Source organism: Diabrotica undecimpunctata, chromosome 1, assembly GCF_040954645.1.
Source record: "Diabrotica undecimpunctata isolate CICGRU chromosome 1, icDiaUnde3, whole genome shotgun sequence".
In the NCBI taxonomy this organism is placed as follows: Eukaryota; Metazoa; Arthropoda; class Insecta; order Coleoptera; family Chrysomelidae; genus Diabrotica; species Diabrotica undecimpunctata.
The window spans coordinates 66,999,573-67,022,575 of NC_092803.1; the positions used below are offsets into that span (position 1 = coordinate 66,999,573).

General features: G+C 32.1%; 1 protein-coding gene across 2 annotated transcripts in view; it reads right to left on the reverse strand.

Annotated features, from left to right (window-relative positions):
- Positions 1 to 682: 682 nt before the first annotated feature.
- Positions 683 to 23,003, reverse strand: part of LOC140450348 (myrosinase 1-like) — a 55,072-nt gene continuing 32,751 nt past the window's right edge. For both annotated transcript variants that reach the window (XM_072543941.1, XM_072543949.1), the window contains exons 3-9: positions 19,159 to 19,359; positions 18,642 to 19,034; positions 18,412 to 18,506; positions 9,826 to 10,128; positions 5,447 to 5,590; positions 2,290 to 2,396; positions 683 to 881 (exon numbers count right to left, since the gene is read on the reverse strand). In XM_072543941.1, coding sequence (XP_072400042.1) covers positions 749 to 881; positions 2,290 to 2,396; positions 5,447 to 5,590; positions 9,826 to 10,128; positions 18,412 to 18,506; positions 18,642 to 19,034; positions 19,159 to 19,359 — 1,376 coding nt within the window. In that variant the 3' untranslated portion in view covers positions 683 to 748. The remainder of the gene's footprint in view (positions 882 to 2,289; positions 2,397 to 5,446; positions 5,591 to 9,825; positions 10,129 to 18,411; positions 18,507 to 18,641; positions 19,035 to 19,158; positions 19,360 to 23,003) is intronic.

Genomic DNA, 23,003 nt, shown 5'->3' on the forward strand with positions numbered 1-23,003 from the left:
ACTACGAATCTCTCCGGGAATAATAATTTGTTTGTACTTACAAATTTTGCACCCTTTTCGTCCGGCAAATCAGCTTTTAAAACTTACTGACACTACTATTTTCACAAAATCTATACTTTTCTTTCAACGTTTAAAACAAAACACACACTTGTCTATTTGATCTTTCCTCACTTCCCGTCCAACAGCAGATGATCACATTTTCTTCTTTAAAAATTATTCTCGTCTCGTCTCGTCTCGTCTCTTACATAATTTTCTGTTGATCAATCAACATCCTTGACTCAATTCTCCAAACGCCAACACTCTCTAATTCCCTAATTGTGTACAAAAATATGAGACAAAGACTTTCTACTTTCTACTAATACTCTTAGTGACTTGTTTCACGGTAACCGAAATTAATACTTAAAAATGGAGGTAGATTTGAGTTTTGTTTACTTAAACTAATCTTAAATACCTATCCTAATTTGAAAATCCGAAATTTACTGTAAATCTAAATATGATATAACTATAACATGATTTTACAAATTTTTGTGTCTTCTTCATTTTCTCTATTAATAATATATTCACTTATCTTACTCATCTTACTCATCTTAAGCAAGTTTCCTGGTTTTCTTTAATTTGTGTTATCTATTTTATGTGTGGGTAAAGTAGGTAAAATAGTAAATAATAAATAAGATATATGGCAAAGACTTAATTAAAATTTAATTACAAAACTTAATAAGTAGTTAACAGTAGTTATCTTTTTCACAAGTTAATCATCAAAGCAGCCAACGATAGTAGCACATCTAGTTAAAATAACCTCCTTATAGTATTCAGCTGATGGTTTTGCGGTTCTTGTTAAATCTGGACTACTGAAGTCGACATCATATAAACCATACTTTATACTAAAAAACAATAAAAAAATATTGACTAATTATAATAAATATTGTATCTTCTACATCTTTGGACGTTGAAGAACTGTATATAGTCTTTTAATATGGAATTGAAGGTTATCTATGCTTACAGATAGGAAATACAGAGGGCATATAATTTATAATTTAGAAGAGAGTTGTCATCCGGTCGAGAGATAGAGAGATCGTAGACAACTTTGAATACTACGAGTATGAACACTTTTCTAATATTAAAATCATATTAAGGAATGTCTGAATGGAAGATCCGACAAAGGATTAAAATTTTATTAATCTTTCATATTTTGTTAGAAAAACATCTTTGAGAAAGTAGAAATTTTAATATTTTCAAGTTTATATGTAATAATCAAAATAAATATATGCCAGATAATTGAGTAAGTTGCAAGCTTGTATCATGGTAGGTGATAATGTGCTTTATTCATTTTCATTTTCTATTATTTTTTAGTACTCTATCCGACTCTTCAACCTCTTCATAGCGGTATTCTATTACACACACATGTTTTTTTTATTTTAAATTCATCATCTTTATCATCATCCAGTTTCTCGCGTCTACTGCTCCAGAAAATTCTATTTTGCGCAAGTTATACCCTATTCTCCGTATATCGTCTGTCCATCGCATAGGTGGCCTCTTCTGTCATTTCTTATGTTTATGGGGTGTACATTTCAATAATCTCTTCATTCGTGAATTATCACTGAGCCGTGGTGCTTGTCCTGCCAATCTCCATTTTAGCCTTGATATATTTTTTTAACGCAGTCTGTAGGTTTAATTCTTAATATTGATTTTTCATTTTGTGAGCGTTTTATTTAGCATAAGATTTTAAATTGGGTATTAAAAAAAATTTCAGAATTGACAAAGCGCCATTAGTCTGCAATCAGGTATTTGCGATCAGTATTTATGTTTCGACATTAATAAATTTGGTTTAAAAAGATTTTTAAAACATTAATCAGGTTTTGTTTATTTCTGGGACTCCATCTCTTTATATTTAAGTCAATGTATTTGTTTCTAGTTACTCTAATATTACCTTTGAATTATTTAAATATAAATGTAAATATAAAATCTAAAAATAATAAAAAATAAATTTAACAACAAAACAGACATTTAGACTACACAAGCCATTACTATTTTTACTGGGAATAAGCCACAATTTAAGTTTAAAATAAGTTTACTATTGACGTTTCAATTTCCACTGTTGTTGTTCTCAAACATTTTTTTTCGATTTCCGAAGTGGAAATCGAAAGGTCAAAAATAAACTTATTTTAAACTTATTGTGTCTTATTACCAACGAAAATAGTAACTGCATTAGGATGCCGCCAGAAAATAGATTCAGAACAATACACGAGTCAATCTACGTAGACTTAAAAAATAAATTATTGTAATACTTACGTATAGCCGAAGAGCCATTCCATATTATCCATCAGACTCCAAACTGTATATCCAAGTACAGAAACTTCATCATCTATCATTGATTCTCTTATATATTTCAAATAGGACTGGAAAACAAGTATCAACTATAATATACAACTATATTATTATATACAAGTATATAATCCAATACATGGAAATCACCACAAGATACTCCACGCCGCATAGTGAGAAATCAAATAGATTACATTCTGATTAATAAAAGATTTCGGAACAGCATAACATCAGTCAAGACATACCCAGGAGCTGATATCAAATCAGACCATAACCCACTGATTGGCAAAATTAGGCTCAGGCTAAAGAAGGTTAGAGGTAGTGTCAATCCAAAATTCGACATCAAGCTTTTAAAAGATCAACACACAGAACATAGTATAAAGTGGTATATACAGAACAATTTGAATACCGTTATTCAATCGGATGTAATGGACCAGGAGCTAGAAAAGTTACATACAGTTTCAAAAGACATATGAGAGAAATTTCTCAAACCGCCAAAAATAAAGAAGAAATCGTAGATGACAAATGAGATTCTAGATATGATGGAAGAGAGGCGAAAGTTCAAAGATCAAGACATGTCATTATATAAAAGAATCGATAAAAAGATCAAAAAAGCTATTAGAATAGCTAAGGATGCACATCTAAGAAAACAGTGTGAGGAAATACAGCAATTGCATCATAAACACGATTCATTTAATATGCACAAAAAAGTTAAAGAAGCCGCAGGCTTATACAAACCTAGAAGAGTTGGGTTAAGTTGAGCAGATCACCAAGGCAAACCACTGTTAACTGTGGAAGAAAAACTAGACACTTGGAAGAATTATGTGGAAGTAACTTTTGCAGATGAAAGGCAGAATACCATTGAAGACACTGAGTGCCAAACAGGACCCCCGATTACCATTGAAGAAGTCACGTCAGCTATTAAAAGAACTAAAGATGGTAAAGCGGTAGGGCCTGACGAGTTTTGTGCAGAATTCCTAAAACTTATGGATGAACAGGGAATAAAATGGATAACAACTGTATTCAACAACATATACGTAACTGGAAACCAGACAGCCAATATTAAAGTGGATGACCAATTGACAGAGACACTTTCCATAGATAGAGGAGTAAGGCAAGGATGCATTCTGTCCCCGGTGTTATTTAGTATATACTCTGAATATATCTTCGAGCAAGCGCTAGGCGAACTACAAGAAGGCGTATTAGTCAACGGAATACGTCTAAACAACATTAGATATGCCGACGACGCAGTAGTTTTTGCAGATAGTCTGGACGGTTTGCAAAGAATAATGTCGCGTATATCAGATATAAGTAGAGAACACGGACTTGATCTTAATACGAAGAAAGCAAAGTACATGGTAATCAGTAAGCGCGAAATATTAAATACACAGCTTTTGGTTAACCAACATCCAATTGAGAGAGTGGACAGCTACACATACCTTGGTACCAACATTAACAGCCAATGGGATCACTCCAGTAAAATAAAACAACGCATAGGAAAAGCGAGATCGGCGTTCATAATGATGAAGTCTCTTTTCAGAAGTCACGATTTGCCACTTGCTACCAAAATCTCTCATTAGATGCTATGTATGTTCTACGTTATTATACGGAGTAAAGGCCTGGACACTTTCCGAAGCTTCTTTAAGAAAACTCGAGGCATTCGAGATGTGGTGTTACAGACGTATTTTAAGAATTTCATGGGTGGATCGTGTGACTAATGTTAAGGTACTAAGTAGAATAGGCAAGGAATGCGAGATTATTAACACCATCAAGAGCGCAAACTAGAATATCTTGGCCATGTTATGAGGAATGAACAGAGATACGGCTTGTTGCAACTCATTCTTCAGGGTAAGGTATTTGGAAAAAGAGGACCAGGGAGAAGAAGAATATCTTGGCTTCAAAATCTGAGTAAGTGGTTTAATACATCGACAACCAGACTATTTAGAATAGCAGCAAGCAAATTTAGGATAGCCATGTTGATCGCCAACATCCGAAACGGATAGGCATCGTAAGAAGAAGAAGATATAGTCCAAGAGATTAAATCCCAACGTCTTGGATGGGCTGGCCATGTCCATAGACTCCCTAAAAACCGCCTTGCCAAATTAATATGGGAGGAAGCCCCCACAGAAAGAAGACCCTTAGGACGTCCACGAATGCGATAGATAGACAATATATGGTCAGATCTAAGAACGATGGGGCTGCCCACTGACCCAACTATTATGGACGACGGTTCAAGATGGAAGCAAGTTGTGCAGTCAGCCAAAACCCACCCCGGGTTGTAGTGCTACGAGAAGAAGAAGAAGATATATACAAGTAACACCTATATAGTAAGAAATAAGTAATTTGCAAACACAAACTTAAAAGCAGGTTTATTTAAAATGTTTTTGCTAACCCCTTGGATTGAACTTATACGCTGTGTCCATAAAGTACAGAATAAATTTATTATTTTTAATATAAATATTTTCAAGAAAAGCTAAAACACGTCAATTGCTAAAATTATTTTTTTACAAAATACAAAAGTTCTATATCAATGATCAGTCATCCCACATATGCCAACTGCGGAAAAGAGACACTGCAAACACATACTCGTACATAGAAAAGATAGAAAATAAGGAACAGAGATGTCAGTAATACATACACACACAGTTTCCGACTGTTAATCGTATAAGATCGTAAATGAATAAGAAGACCTGTAAATAAAACCAAAAAGGGAAATCAAAATCAAAAAAAGAAACGAATGGTTAATAGGTTAAACCAAGGGGTAAAACCAATAACTCTATACAGCTTAGATCAAAGTGGGACAGCTTGGCTCACTAAGAGCACATACCGCGGAACGGCGGATGGTGGAATGCTTGTTGGTTGGGGAAAACTGCCCTGAATCACGAGATCTTGGGAGTATGCTCTGGGTTCTAATCTATTAAGTAAGATCTCCTCTACTTTTAAACATATGAGATCGCAGCAACTCTAAGCTGTGACTCCATATGATTAAATGGTGCCAGAATTGTTAATTTTGTGTGTGTATTTGTATGTGTACGTGAACTTTAATTTTTGTTTATTTTATCTTCTTTGATACTGTTATACGCTATTTTAGATTTAACAAAATATTAATTTAAAATATCTTTACCTGGATGTAGTACATTCTTCTGTCATCATTCAAATACATATTTCCTGCTGCGGATGGGTATCCATTTTCTGTAATAAACACTCCCGGATTATTGTATTGGTCTTTAATCCACTTTAACAAAGGTTTTATACTCTTTGGAATAACCTGTGTGATTTAAATAATAAAGAATATAAGTTTTTATGAAAATTTAAATAAACTATTAGATAATGTTAAAACTAAATGTTTAATCTGAACAAAAGAAACTAAAAATTTCAACATTAAGATATAAATAAATATACATTTATACAAAATAGTAATGGTACAGTCGAAACAAAAATGACAAATCAAAGTTTAAATGACGTTAGAGTAAACAAAGGAGTTATTTGTGGCAGTCGTCAATACTTATTGAATACCAAGATCACATTTTTGTAGGAAACCCACGAGCAGTAAAAGTAGACCATGAAAAGTAGAAAGTACTGGAGAAGAAATAAAAAAACAAAGCAGCTGTGAAAAAGAAATTGAGAGAATTATATAGAAACGGACCGAACAAAATAATTAATGTAAAACTAATCAATTTAATAATAACTAAAGACCTAATATCATATGTCTGCACGAAGCAGCAACAGAAACCGGATACCAAGTCAAAATTCTCATATTGATGAAATAAAAACACTAATAAGATGGTAAATATCTTCTTCTTCTTCTTCTTTTTTATATAGGCATGACTCTGTCTGTTTTTGAATTTGCCTCCAGTAAGTTGTCGTTCCATCGTTTTCGTGGTCTTCCTACTGATCGTCTTCCTATTGGGGAACCATCTGTTGCCCTCTTTACTACCCTATTTGTTGCCATTCGGCTTATATGATCATTCCATTCTACTCATATTTCTTACCCAGTTCTTGATGCTCTCCACTTTGCATCTACGTCGTATATCTGTACTTCTAGCTTTGTCCCATAGTGTCTGACTATCAATTTCCAACATATTTTTTGTCCTCTCTATTGCATGTCTTGTTTCTGCCGCGTATGTCATTATTAGTCTGATGACTGTTTTGTAAATTCTGCCTTTCATTTCTTTCCCGATATTTTTATTTCTTCATATTGTTTCATACAGGCAGCCTGCGGTTCTGTTTGCTCTATTCACTTGATCTTTTGCTTTAGTTTCGAGCTTTTCGTAGCTAGATAATGTGATGCCTAGATGTTTAAACTCCATCACTTGTTCTAATATCTGACATTCCAGCTCCAATTTACATCTTAGTAAATTGGCTGTGGTAACCATGCTCACTTTGAGAGAGTAGTATTGCGTCATCTGCATAGCAGATTATTTTAAGTTGTTTTTCTCCCATTTGATATTCTTTTTAGTTCTAACTTTTTTATTATTTTATCCATAATCAGGTTAAACAATAGAGGACTCAGATAATCTCCCTGTCTTATCCCATTGCCAACTTCAAAAGGGTCGGTTTGTTCTTCTTCTACTTTTTCTTTTATTTTGTTGTTTTGGTAGAAATTTTGGATCGTTTTGATTATTCCTAAAGGTATATCTCTTGCGTACAGTAAGTGGATAACGTCTTTTAATTTTACCCGGTCAAATAACTCGTGGACTTCTTAAAGTCCACGAAACATAGATATGCCGATTTGTTATATTCTAACGATTTCTCTTGCACTTGCCTCATTATAAATATATCCTTGTTGTTCTTCTGCTACTGTCTAATTTCATCCCTTTTATTTGTTATCACTTTGGTTGTTAATTTTAGTGTTGTGTTTAATAAATTAATTCCTCTGTAATTTTACGAACATCGACAAAATTGGTCTGCTGTTCCGGCCAATCCAGATTTGAACATTTTAACAAAAAAAAAACACAACCTGGTAAAAGTTCTTCCGGGGTTGAAACTACCTGCAAAATGTGGTAATATCTCTGATCCGTTAAAAAAATGAAGCCTTCTTTTTACAGAGGATATGAAAAACGAAATAATTCTAAGGACAAATAAAAAGATATGGTTATTTCAAGATAAATTAAACAATTCTAATAGAATAGAACTAAGAGAAATAACAAAGGAAGAATTTAGAGCGTTTCTCGCTATTTTGTATTAGTCTGCAGTTTTCAAGTCACATGATAAGACTTGCAAGAAATATTTGCAACAAATGGAACGGGACGAGACGTATTCAGATCCATTATGTCTTTGAAAAGAGTATATGTGTTGCTCACATATCTAAGGTTTGTTGACTGAATAGTTAGTGTAAATATTTTATTGCTTTTGTTTGAGGTTTGATAATGCAGATAATCAAAAAGAACGTAAAATTAATGATCGAACTGCAGCAGTGTCGTGGTTATTTAAAAGTTTTGTAAAAAATTCTATGGGAAAAATGTGTTATATCGACGAAATGCTGATACAATTTCGCGGTAGATGTAGGTTCCACATGTCATACCTCACGTAATAAACCTAGGAAATATGGACTGTACATTATGGCCCTAACAGACGGAAGTACCCACTATTTCTATAATGGCTATATTTACTGTGGTAACGATAGTGATGGTGTTTCTCTAACACATGAGGAGATATGTTTTATAAAACCAATACAAGCAGTGTTGAGACTGTGACATCCAATTGCTAATTCACACCGAAATGTTACAGCAGACAATTGATTTTTATCCATAGAAGTCATGGATGCATAAAAAACCGAGCAATGACCTATATTGACACGCTCAAGCGAAACAAAAAGGAAGTACCTATGCAGTTCCTTCCAAGTCTGAGCAGAGCTGAAGGATCTTCCATTGTGTTAATATCATCAACGCACCATACAGAATGTAAGGACATAGAATCTGATAAACCCAAAATCATTTGCTTCTATAATCAAAGGCGGTGTAAATGCACTAGATTAAAAATGTACCACATATTCTACTAACCGGCGAACTAGGCGATGGCCAATGACTTTTTTTTACAATATTGAATATTGTAGGTGTCAATGCACATTTTACATGTATATTATAAAAACAATTAAGCCTTTTACAAAATTCTTACAAGACAACTTGCTGAACCATATCTCAATATAAGACTGTACCATTTTCGATTACATAGGGAGCTTGGCCTGAGTATCAGTAGAATACTAAAGAAAGCTTTACCTAAAGCAGAGAGGGGATAGTTTAATAATCAGAACCAGAAACGAAAGAGATTTGGTATCTGAGATCTAAAGAATAACAAAAAAAAAACAAAAATGTCATGCAGCAAATGTTCCCGACCCATGTGCGGCGACTGCAGGGCATATGTTTGCAAGAATTGCATTTAGAAAAATGGTACTTGTAAATTCGTTCGCAGTTTTTGTTGATAATAACATATTTTAGTTAGAGAGTTTGTATATTTTAGTTCCTTGTTCTTTATATAAAACGAAAAAATCAAGGAAGAAATAATGATTTTATTTTTTATATTTTGTAACGAGTTTATGTTCTGCTGTCAGAAAACCTTGAAAAATAAGTTATGTTACATTTTTTTAGCATTTGTCATTATTAATGAAAAGTAAATACAAAATGGTTTTATTACTGCATAAATGATTACAAATTATAACGAAATAATGAATTATGTCTTTATTAATTTCACAAAAAAACTCAACAAAAAATGGGGTCCGGTAGACCCCAGGACGGAGCTAAAGCTACAATAAACCCCGACGCCAGTTGAAGATTAAACCGTTTTTTTTTGTAGCATGTTTAAGTTAAATACATATTATATTTATATGGGGTTTCGCCACAATTAATTGTAATGAAAATTACGCTGTTAACAGCGTTGGACGTTATTTTAATTTTAGTATTAAATAATTATAGTAAGTAAAAATTTTGGTTGGAAAAAATAAAAATTTTAAAATTAATTTACTAGTTTTATTACCACATTAATCTATTTTATTTAATTTACTGCAATTTTAAATTAAGAAAAATAAATTTATGTATCTATATCTATGTTAATATAGGTACTTAAATTTTAAAGTAATTTTTTTTTAAATCACAACACATCCCACGGCAAAAAATGTTTCTCTAATTGTTTTAATATTGGTCATTTTCACCAATCAGGGGAACATTTTGAAAAATAAGAAGAAGCTAACACTATTTAATTCATGTTAAGTATTGTATACCATAGTTAAAAAAAAATAACCACATAGCAACGTCAAATAAAACACTTAGATTACATATTGATAATGTTAAAGTTTAAAAATCTTGTGACACATGGTCGATGTTAAAGGATTTCACAGTAAGGAAACATAAAGATCTCTGCTCGAAACTAGGACATTGAAGTCCTACGGAGTTTACCAGCCAACTCTACTTGAGTAGACTAAACAGAAGAAAAATGAGATAGTAGAATATAGTAGTAAAACTAAATTTTAATACCTATGATATTAGTAAGAAATAAGGTAATACATGCCTTTAGAACGGAAATAGTCGTATTCTCCCATTTATCAGATTGGAAAGTATTTATCAATGCATCATGTTCTCTGGTAGGATGATCCCCTATCGGAGGTTCTTCGCCTAAATCAAGCACCAACTCGGCAGTGTAAGTATTAAGTCCAAAGAAATCGGTAGTTCCATGAATGTATTCAATTTCTTCTGGTGTAAGTGCTGGAAGACGAGATTCATTTCTTCCTTCCAATTTACTACGGATGGCTATTCGGGTTTTTACTATTTCTGGCCAGTCTCCAATATAAATTGGATGAGCATACACTCCAAGCTATAACATAGAATCCAAGTTAAAAACAGAAGGTATTATTTATTTCTTATCTACCCTTTACTATATTATATAAAAACAACTTTAGGAAACTATAAATAGAAGAACATAAAAAAATCTGATTGTTTCAATATGATCGGATATCACGAAATTCTTCTGATATCATTAACAGACAAACGCAACAAGCATCTACTTTTTTTGTATTAAGAAACATTAGGGGTTTACATATCAGAGTCTACTCTAATCTTATTACTGTTTCCAGCTATTGTCATTCCTATTAGATTAATATTACAAACTTTTTTATTATTTATTTAAAAAAATGTTATTCCTTATAAAAATCTGTGCATGATCTAAAACCTAAAATGCAGCCATTAAGGTATAAAATTGTATCATTCCTATATCAGGTATGGCAAAAAATATTAATTTCGCTCAAGAGTAAAATACATTTATATTTATTATTAAAAGAAATTGACCGCAAATCCTGTGTCCGGATTTAAATTTTGTAAACGATAAAGTATTTAGGTTCCTCCAATAAGCCTTAGTCATAATATTCATTGAAATCTTTATTTATTGTATCGTTGTTTAGACAATAAACTGATTAGAATTAAGAATTTAGGTAGAAGATATTTAACACTTTGACTGCCATGTGTACACCTGAATATACACAGTGGCTGAGTTCAAACCGTAAAGATCGTTTGGCCATATGTATTCTACATGAGCACACTTTACGTGTATTTCTAATAGGATTTAACTTGGCGTGGCCTGGGGCACACTATTAGCAGTTGAATTATAGTAGATTTTTTATAACTTAAACTAATTAGTTTTGATGTAAAAGTGTTTATTGTTATTAATAATAGATACAATAGATACAATAATACAGTATAAAATAAAATAATAACACAAATTTTAAATTATACTCAAATGACTATTTTGGTAAAATTTTGTGCTTATCAAAAAAACATTCTAAGCAGAGAAATTTTTGGTCACAGACTTGGGATTTAGTGATTAATACTAGTATGTTTACTAGTATGACTATATGTTTACTGTTATACTTATTCTTTCTGGTACAGTTTTGTTCTCATTATATGAATAATGAGCATTTACTATGCTTGTTCCAGTAAGTAGTTCAACTGCCGCCTTCCTGTACCATATAATGTTCTGGCTAATAGAGGTAGAATAAGACGACAATTGGTCGGATACATCAATGCCACTTTTTGCATTATTATAAGCCACAATAGCTTTCGGCTTTTTTTTAAGCTCAATTCTACCTGGAACACCAATAAACTTCAGTTTAATTTTGGTGGTAAACATCCGGACATCGGGCTTATCTTTCCATTTAAAAATGACAATGCCATTTCTCTCTCTTTCTACAATTTCACCTTTCTTCAGTTTGCTTACCAGTGCTTCTTTCGGAATACCTTTCCGATTTTTTTGTAGTGTTCCTACTAGGTGCGTTTGTCTGCTTTGTAACTTTTCAGCTAGCTCTACGCTGGTGTACCAGTTCTCAGTGTACAATGTGATTCCTTTATCGAGACATTCGTCCATAAGTTTAAATACTACTTTAGTTGCCACAGACATGCCATCAATTTTGTCTGCACCACAATAAATTTTGCAGTTATACGTATACCCCCTATTGAGGCATAGCTTAAAGAGTTTGATTTCAAATTTATGTTTCTTTCCTTTCATATTGGCGAAATTTTAAACGCCCGCGAAAGGGTACCATCGTTTCATCTATGCAGATATTTTCGTCAGGTACTATAATCTTTTTAAATTTGGAATTTAGCAGGAACTGAACTTTGTACAGTCTATATTGTACTTGATATAATAATTATATCAAGTTATTTGCGAAGTGCCACATACGCAACAAAATTTTAAATCTATTTCGAGACATATATCCTGCCGCTTTTGTCCAGTATAAATCAGACTTTCTTCAATATTCAGCCAGTTTAGGTTTATGGTCCAGACCTATCCAAATCAGTACCCCCAAATAGCAATACATTTCAGTTACGTCTGTGTCTCTCCATTTATGCTGTCTTGAAGATGGACCGATGGTTTCTTCAATGACTTTATTCACAATCACCTGATTTGCGATGTTGGTTTGTTCGACAATATTGCTGATAATTTCTTCGTCTACAAAAAGTCTGAAGTAGGCGAATTCTTCTTCATTTTTCATGTTTAGGGCTTCTTCCGTTAATTCTATATTTTCTTCAAAATTAAAATTTCTCATATCGCCAAATACTAATCCCCAATTAGCCCCTGTATTTTCTTCTTTCCCCGAAGAATTTTGATTATCTGACTCGTCGCTATCTGAAACACAAAAAAACCAAATGTAACAGCATATCAATAGAATATATAAATTTGCATTTAAATGTATTCGTACATAACATCTTGTGTCATTCGTTCGCACATAAACATGACCTTATTGCCCTTGTAATGTTCTATCCTCTCTCGCAAGCTCACTGGGATATAATAAAATAATTACAACATAATATTATGTACTTATAACATAAATAACTATTATTTAATTGACAAATATGTATAAGTATATAAACTATCAGTTATAGCGCTACATTTATTTATTGATCTTTATTCAAACTTACCCTTAGGCCTTATCCGAGGTCTTTTAGTTGGTATGTCACTGATGTTCCGTAAACTCTCTGTTTCGTAGTCAGGATCTCCTTCAGACTCATTCTCAAATGGATCATCATTATTATTACTCATATCTTATATTTCATCCCATAATGCATGAAGTCGGACCTGTTCTCTCTCATATGATAACATTTATACACTTATACAATAAAAACTACCTTTAGGAATAAATGAACTGCACGATGCAACATTTAGAGTTGAACTAACAAATACAAGCCAACGTCACGCTACGGTTTTAGACAAGATACGACAAGTCTAGACCGTGTATCCGTACTTATACGTGGCGTAGAATAAAAAAAATACTTTTCCAGGCCACGTGTATATTTTTCGTACACTATTCAAACTACAAAAAATATAATTAAATTATTTAAGCAATGTATCTAAGGTATATTGATAAACAATTTAAATACATTTTTATAAAAAAATTAGTGTGGCACACAGGAACCTTACTTGGTGTGGCAGTCAAAGTGTTAAGAAATATAAATGTTTTGTTTGAAATCAAACAATTGACTTTTCTGTTAGTACTACGAAATTGGAGAAACATTGTTCGCGTACGATGGAATAAAATTTATCGGGAGAAAGCGAATATCTTAAAATTGACAAATGAATTGGATATAAAAAAAAATGAAAGGGGAAAGAAGTGATAGGTAGAAGGTGAAGAGCATCGAAAAATGGTTAATAGTTTTTTGAATACCGAAAAATTGCTGGTACACAGTTATAAAGTTCTTGACTAGAGAAAAAGTAGAGTGTCGGTATTTAATTTTTTTTTGTGTTGTTGAAGTTCATCATAAATAATTTGCCGGAGTGTAGTAGTAAGATTCGGAAGATAATTAGGAAGATAAAGAGTAGTAGATTTAGATCAATTATTTTTGAATAAATATTCCAAATATAGACAAATGGTTTTATTTTTTATTTGATAGATTTGGTATATTTTATTAGATTCGGTTTTTTAAGGTTATATTGTTATATAGTCTAGTTATCAGAGAAAAAAATGACACTGAACCTCTAAAATTTGTACCAACAAGCTCAATTTTGCTTAAAATGTCAACTATGGGGAACCAAAAAGATGCAAGTTTTCAGATGCAAACAACACTTGAAGTCACATACGATTTAAGATGTCAGTTATGCGCGAAATCAATTTGGTAAATAAAATTTATAAATAAATATTTGGTAAATAAATAAGATTTATTTGCCAAATAAATTTGGTAAATAAATAAGATTTATTTTAATCAGAGTGATCTGTCGACAAAAATAAAAAGTTGTTTTAAAGGTAAAAGGAACAGCTTCCGTATACAATTTTTGCATGTTTGCATGTTGTTGCAAATAAAGTCAGTTTTTATAAAAGTGTAATATAAATAATTTTTTACGATTCTCATAAGATTAATGAAATTTAACAATTTTATTGACCAATCACTATGAAATTTTTATTTTTAGAGCCTAATCTTCAAAATCTATAACATAAAATTTCGATTTTGAGTTGTGGCAACAAATATGAGACATTTGTAATATGCCTGAAAAACGCAGAATTTAAACTTTCATATTACAAACGACTGTCGTTAAACATGTTTAAAACTGCTTCTTTTCGATTATAAAGTACGGTTTTAAAAACTACACAACTTTAGCTATAAGTTTCGTCTAATTCGGTATTCGTGAAAGTATTTCTCGTGTTGCGAAATTGTTTGTAGATAATGAGAAAGTTTAAATTCAGCGTCTTTTAGGCAAATTTCAAATGCCTCATATTTATTACCAAAGCTCCAAATCAAAATATCTTAATAGGTTTTGAACATTAGTATCTAATCTAGAACATCTATTAATGTAAATTACTCAGTAATAGGTCAATGAAATTAATATATTTTATTGATCTCATGAGAATATTGGAAAAAAATAGCAAAAACCGTGCAACGTTTATTTATTTAACAGTTTTATACAAACTGACTTCATTTGGACCAAAATACAAAAAATGCATACGAAACCTGCACTATTCACCCTTAAAACGCATTCTAATTTTTGTCAATACTCTTATCAAAAGATATCGAATGTTTACCGTCGAATTAATACAAATTTTATTTAAAAAAAAATGAAAGTATGAAAGTATGGTGGTTATCGTGATACCCTTCTTACGTACTGTCCGTCTCCAAATATCTCTGTCTCTGGTTATGTCTTTAAACTCATGCATAGGTCTTTCTATATTCCTGTATTTATTTGATCTTCGGCTTCTACCTTTCCTTTAATAATAAGTCATTTCATGTTCTTATAACAATTATTTTTATAACAATTAGACTAAATTCTATGCTATTGTTTTTATTTTAAAGCTATTAAAGAATCCTTATATAGCCTAAGTCTAAGTTAGTTGAAGTCGATCCATGAGAGTTCACCAAACTGTGAAACCGTATATTTTGTCGTTATGCTCATTCGTCTGTCAAATAAATTCATTCGAGAATTTTTTTCAAATCGACTTAGGATTTTATAATATTACTTTTGAATAATTTCTGGCTGAAGTGTGATGCGATCCAAGTACACAACTAACTACTCACAGCGATGTATATCCACTATACACACAATTTGTCGATAGCTCACTACAAGTTTAACCCTAATTAGAGAGCTAAAATACAGAGAGGATAGGTAATACGATATACTAGTAAAAACCAACCTGAAACTGACGGTTTAAGATCTTTTCTACTAACCCACCTTGTATCTGAAGGAATACAATACCTTATAATCCTATTACAAGGGTATTTTGAATGGTTACAGATGTGTTACACCAGTGTCTTAGAGTATATGATTGAAACATTTTTTTGAACTAAATAAATATATTTTTTAAATTGTACTTATGTAAATTGTATTTTTTAATAAAACTTCTTTATTTTATTCAAAAATAAAAAGTTTCTTGCCATTTGTAAAAGATACATTTATTTAATTAAGGGGAAAGGCGCCAAATGTCGCCTGGCATAATTTCCAATGTGTTTTAAATGTATCCATTATTTTCGAATCCCGAGAAAACTAATAAATATTTTTAAAAAATTTAAACGCAGAATGAAAGATTACATTATTACTGAGGGTAGAAAGTCCCTGAAAACTTCTAGAATGTTTATTTTAATATGTTATGTAACAGGGGTGAAAATAAAAGAGAAAATATAGTATAATTTTTAATTAAAAATATTGCATGCAAAAAAACTTTTTATTTATTCTAATAAATATTTCATTCTGCCTTTAAATTTTTCAAAAATGCTGTTTAGTTTTCTCAGAATTTGAAAAAAAAAATGGATACATTTAAAACACATTGAACATTTTGACAGGCGACATTTTGCGCCTTTCCCCTTTAATACCTTACGATTACAACTATTATTACTTACCTTATATAATTACGATTAGAAAACTATTCAAATTCAAAATAAATAGGATCAACTTCGGAATCCGAGTCATCTTGAGGGTTAATAATTAGCGGTTGTGTCTCTACGGTCGCATCAGTTATCTTATCAAGATCCCACATTTTTTGTTCTTCTTCTATTACATGCCTTACTGCATCTTTCCAGTTTTGTTCTGCAATATGTTGTAAAGACTCGTATAACAATTCACGTACAGCTTGTATTTTATATAACGTATTTTTTCTAGCCACATAACTTTTCATTTGTGCCCAAATGAGTTCAATTGGATTTATTTCGTAGTGGTAGGGTGGAAGTCTAAGGACTGTAATGTTTCGCCTTTCCCCCATTTTGTCAACTACGTATTCCTTGAACTTAGATTTGTGTTGCCGGGCAATTTTTAGAAGTTCTGCTTTTACCATTCCATCTTCGTAAGGCAGATACTTATTCCGCAGCCAGTCAAGAATATCCCGTTTCTTCTACGCAGTCGTTGGAAGTCTTTCTACTAGTCGTGAATGATAAGGTGCATTATCTAATACTATAATTGAATTTGGTGGTATGTGTTCAATCATCTGCTCAAAATACTCTTCGAAAACATCAGCTGTCATCTCCTCGTGATAGTCGTTTGTGCTTTTGGACTGAAATTCCAACAAACCATGCTTAACAAATCCTTTTTCACGGCCAATGTGAGAAATTATTAATCTACTGCCTTTACCAGAAGGTAGGAATATACCAGTAGACCAACCTTCCATAAAGGCTTGCCTGGAGCTTAATATATTTTTATCTGACCAAATTTTTTTTAGAGTATGACCTGAGTTTACCCGCGTTTCATCCTGGTAGAAGATGGGCCTTTCTTCAGCCCGGAATTTTCGTATGGATCTTAGATAATTTCTTCTCCAACATATTATCTCCTCCCGGTCAATCAAAAGTGATTTTCGGTCTGATTTCTCCCACCGGAAATTTAATTCTTTTAAAACTTGCCACAATTGAGTTCGTCCGATATGAGGCAAATCCGGGTCGGCTCTAATTTCTTGTAAAATTTTGTTAAGGTTTGGTATTTCTTTTTTGAAAAAAAAAATCCATGAATTTTCCTTCGAATACCATTTTTGGCAAATTCATCAATTTCAATAGGCTTTTTCCCTCTCTTTAAGTGTTCGTTTGTGTTTGGGTTAGCTATACCGTGTTTTTTTCTTTCTGATAGGAACCTATATATAGTTGACTCTCCTACGCCAGTCATGTTGGCACAACTTTCGACTATGTTGTGAACAGTGTTTGTGGGATTCTGAGAAACCAGAGCATCGTGAACATTCAGGACAATAGTCTTCTCTCTTGGTGAATAGACAGACTTACTGACTGTACGCAACAGTACCGGTGTAAAACTTCATGATGTTGATGATGAAGCCATCACAAACAATCCAACAAAACGAGCACGAGCGAAAGGTACGTATATGTTCGTAGGTATATGGAATAAAAAATCACTCACGCACTGCATATAATTCGCAAAAGAAATATTCGAGACGCTAATTACTGCCGTAGACGCGGACACACCGACGAGCCGTAAATTACATGCGATCAAAAACGTACTAAACAAAAAATTGTTTTCGTTCGTAATAACTTCACCCTTTTAAGTTAAGTTTCGAATATAAACTGAACAAACGGGGCACGTGGCCAAAGCATACCCATTATATTATTAAAAATCTGGGGAATTCCATCCTAATTATCTTGCAACAAATAGTACCTTCGGATATGAATTCCAGGTTTTCTAGGAAAGTGATTAAATGCGAAGATTAGTATTGAAATATCCAAAGAGATAAGGTATTCTTATTTACAAAATTGTTAATGGTTAAATTCTTATTTTTATTAATATAATATAATTACATAACATTAGCCGTGAAAGTTTTAATTGTTTTTTTGCTAAATATATTAGTATTAAAATATTATTATTATATATATATATATATATATATATATATATATATATATAACAGTATTAAAAAATATTATATTATTATTTAATGAATAAACACCTCAGGAACGCCTATGGTTTACGACCTTTTTATGAGTTTGAGGCACATTTCGTGCTCTCAACAATTTATGAACAGAGAATAGCCCGCTGAACTCTCGAGCTGTCCATTTGTTCCAAACCTATCAAAAATAATAACCTGGAATCCTAACCTAACTTGTCAAAAATATTAAAAAATGTATTTTAAAATTACCGAAGCAAACAATTGTCTATATTAATTTTCAAGAATTAACAGTAATTAAATTTACTTACTTCAAATTGCTGTGCTCTATCAGCGGCTTCGATATCTTTCGTATTGTCACTTCCAGGTAGAAGGGCATTTGTGTTAAAGGACATAGATAGTTTTCCTGAAATACCGGTACAATATAAGTAACACCGGCTAAGAATGTCATTTGAAGTTTATGAAATAAAGTAAAAATTTAATTCATAAATTAGTTTAATGGTTACAATATTTATGTATTGTAATTAAACGCGGGTATTACCTTTTTGTTTATTTCTAAACTCTTCATCGTAGATATGGTAAGCTCTAGCATGAGCTTTAAGAAGATTGCGTACACACTGATACTCCAAAATTCCTTCTGACTTAATAAAAGGTGGCATATTCCCTGTACCATAACCATAATGACATACTTCCATAGGTTCATTTATCGTGATCCATAACTTTACATCATCTCCAAAAAGTCTATAGGCAACCCTTGCATAATTTCCAAACCAGTCGACTATAGATTCGTTTAGGAACCCTCCCATATCTTGAAGTTTCTGAGGAAGATCATTATGCAAGAGAGTCACCATAGGTTGGATACCTACTATTTTAAGTTCTTTGATTAAATTTTTATAATAGTTAACACCAGCTTCGTTGATGTTGTCATCAAAACCTACGAACAACATAAAAAGTAAATGTAGCAGAGTGGATTGGTTGCCAAATATCTCTAATTTAAACAACTTGGCATGAAGAGCTAAAAGTGTTAGTTCTTTAATCAATTAATAATTTCATTTTACCTGTGGGTAAAATTCTTGACCACGAAATAGAAAATCTGTAGTGATCCACATCTAAGTTGTTCAAAATATCCACGTCCTGTTTAATACGATTGTAAGAGTCACATGCCACATCGCCATTTGAATGATCCAAAATGATATTTGGATTTGTGTGAGTTAGATTATCCCAGACGTTTTCCCCTTTTCCATCTTGATTCCATCCTCCTGAAAACAGCACCAAAATATTTAACATTTTAAAGTGACTCAAAATAATTTTATAGAAAATTGAAAAATTCTAATGAAGTAAAATGAAAAATAAAACCAACTCCATATACGAAAGAACACAGAAAAATATTCTGTTTGTTAAATAAACTCTAAAAACTAAACAATCATTTGTTATAAAGAAAATAAACCATACGATATTCTATAGAAATATAAATATAGAAACAGAAAGAAACTTTAAGACCACTACATTAAAATTAGTCTTTGACAGATTCCAGTTATCCAAACGTACCTGACATGGAAAAATGCAATAACTGTCATTAAAAAAACAGACAGCAACACTGGGGAAAAAAAAGAAGCAGCCCTCATTTTACTTTGCGAAATAAGATAATTGTGACAGGTGTTTAGAGCGACCAGATAAAGTAAGTGTTTGTTTTCTGACTGCATATTGGATTTAAAGAGAGGTCAAACTTATTTATCATTTTTTTAATATCTCTCTAACGTCTTTATTTTTCCCTTTCCTTTTATACCAAATTCTATCTATTCTTATCGGTATGGTATATTTGAATCAATTTATGTTGTTATTCAAATATCCCCAATACTAGATTTATATAACCACGTCTCAAAGCCCACCGTTATGTCATTCAAAACACTTGAGCCGCTGGTTTGCAAGATGAACATACGTGCACCTGGATTTCTTCTTTTCGCTTTTACTTCCTCTCCTACCCTTCCAGGCGAAGTTATGTTACAAGAATGTACCAACACAACTAACTAGTTAATAGCAGGTCAGAGACACATCATCTTTAATTAACTCCAACAAGCCCAAAAAGATTAATATCAATGTGAGGGTACAACAACACCTTTAAGAATAACATATTAAAACATGACTAATACCTTTAAGACCGAGGCCAAATAACTTATCTGTCAAATTGTTATTACCACCCGCCGCCAATTATTATAAGCATAAATAGATTAGGATCATTCATAATTTTCATTTTAGAATTTTTTGAAAATGCAATTACTAAAAAGTTTTTGTTTGCCGGGATGATAATATAAATATTCAAAATATTCTTTATCGCCTCATTCATTCATCCCACAGTGGTAGAATTTTCTAGATAAACTTCTTATGTAAACAGGGGCATTACTCGACATTTATACAGCGTTTAAATTCGCGTTTTTACACTTAGTTACTGATAATGATCACCTTTTTATTACTTTGACTTTCTTCTTGTTCCTCTTTATAAGCAATTCTGCTTGTTCATTGGCGGATTAGTACCTCTATGGAAGGTTGTCACTCCATCTTTTGCGCGGTCGTCCCATACCTTTGCCGATTGGTGACTTATCTCTTGCTATTTTGACAACACTGGTCTCATTCATTCTGCTCATGTGGTTATTTCATTCTTTTTTTATATTTCGTATCCATTCATTTATACACTGTACGTTATATTTTTTTCTAATATTTTTACTTTTCTTTCGATCTCTCAGCCTATTTCCTGTAATTCTTCTCAGTACTCTCATCTCTGCCGTTTCCAGTAGCCTTTGGGTTGTGGCTGTGTCGGGTCTTGTTTTTGAGGCATATGTCATTATTGGTCTTACACTGGCTTTATAAATTCTTCATTTCTTCTCAGTGTTAATGTGTCTATTTCGCAATAGTGTTATTAAGGCACCCTGCCAGTCTATTTGCTTTTTGTACTTGATCTCTCACTTCTTTGTCTGGGTCTCCATAGTTAAACAGAGTAATTCCCAGGTATTTTATTTTTATTTACTTGTTCAATACTGATGCCATTAATTTTTTCTTTGCTGACTACTATTGTTTTAATTTTCTGAGATGAGATTGTCATATTAAATTCTTTTGCAGGCTATCTTTATCTTGGGCTATCAATATTGCATCGTCTGCGTAACAGAGTATTTTGATTTCTTTGTTTTCCATTATGTATCCTCCTTCTTTGTTAACGGTTTTGATAATTTCATCCATGATCAAATTAAAAAGAATAGGGTTCAATGAATCCCCCTAGTCTTAGTCCGCTGCCTATTTCTGTAGGTTCTGTAAGTTGTCCATCTATTCTGACTTTCATTTTGTTGTTTTGGTAGATGTTTTCAATAGTTTTTATAATATTTAGGGGAGGTTCTCTATTATACAGAAGATGGATTACATATTCTGTATAATACATTCTATATATAAGGTATCCGCATATCCGCCAAGAATATGCGTTCACTACTGTACATCAAGAAATTTACTACCAATTTCTTTGTCACTGAATATATCTCTAAGTTAAGAGGAATCTATCTAAAACTTATCCAAACAACTAAAAAAATGTACTATTAGAATCATCTGGGAAGCTCTAAAAATGTTCCAAGGGAAACTTGGTCCATAATAAACGGTCTTTGAAATAAAACTAACACAGCTCAAACATTTCCTCTCCCAAACCCTGAAAATGTTAATAAATACTTGGTGTATGTGAGTAAAAATATAACATCAGCAATTTTTTCACAACAAGATTCTATTTCCTCTCCCCAATTCAAAAAAGATCTTAATTAATTCTTAATGAGGCCAGTTGATAAATCTGAACTGATCCAAACAACCAGAAGTATGTTATAAATCTTCGTGTAGTACTGATGGACTATCCACAAAAATTTTCTAAAATCTCCCAAATAATGTGTTGGAAGTCCTGGTCTCACTAATTAACGATTTATTTGAAAAAGGTATATTTCCGGAGTGCTTAAATGCAGCGATTATAATTCATCTTCATAAGGGTGGTGATAAATCTAATCTCTGCAACTATAGACCTATTAACATACTACTCAAAATTATTGAGAGACTTATAAAAGCCCGACTTATGTCCTCGTTGAAAACAACATTTTATCACAAAATCAGTTCGGCTGTTTATCTAATAAATATACCAGCGATGCTATGTTTTCTGTACTACATAAGATCTATCAAGCACTAAACAATAATCCTTATACTGCCACTGTTTTTTGTGACTACGCTAAAGCTTTTGATTATGTAAATCACGACATTTTGATAAAAACTAAATTTCTATTCGGGGTCTTTCTCTTTCTCAAATGGTCCCTTCATATCGATTTGTTAAGTAAGAAATTAGCCTCAGCCTGCTAAGCAATAAGATCTGTTTCGAAGGATATGAATTAAGCATCTTTAAAAATAACATACTTTTCGTTGTTCGAGTCTTATCTTTGATATGGTCTTCCTTTTTGGGGTTCTAGTACAGCTGCCCAATCTGATGTGATTTTTAAATTACAAAAAAGAGCAATACGGTAACTTTTTGGCCTCAGTAGAATAACACATTGCAAAAGTTAATTAAAAAATCACGGGATTTTAACTCCTCTCTCTCTATATATTCTAGAAACTTAATTGCTTAATTCGTAAACACCTACATGTTTTTCCAGCAAGACCTAATCATGACTACTACACCAGAAATTCAAGCTTTGAGTGTATTTACCGATATCCTTTGAATTAGTAAAGAAATCTATATTATATTCGGCAAAAAAATATACAACCATCTACCTTTGCAATTTAAATCTACAACTTCTTTTCTTAAGTTCCGTAAATTGACAAAAGCCTATTTATCTGAAATACCTTATTATTCAGTGGAAGAGTTTCTTAACAAAGCTAAGAAGTTACAGTACGT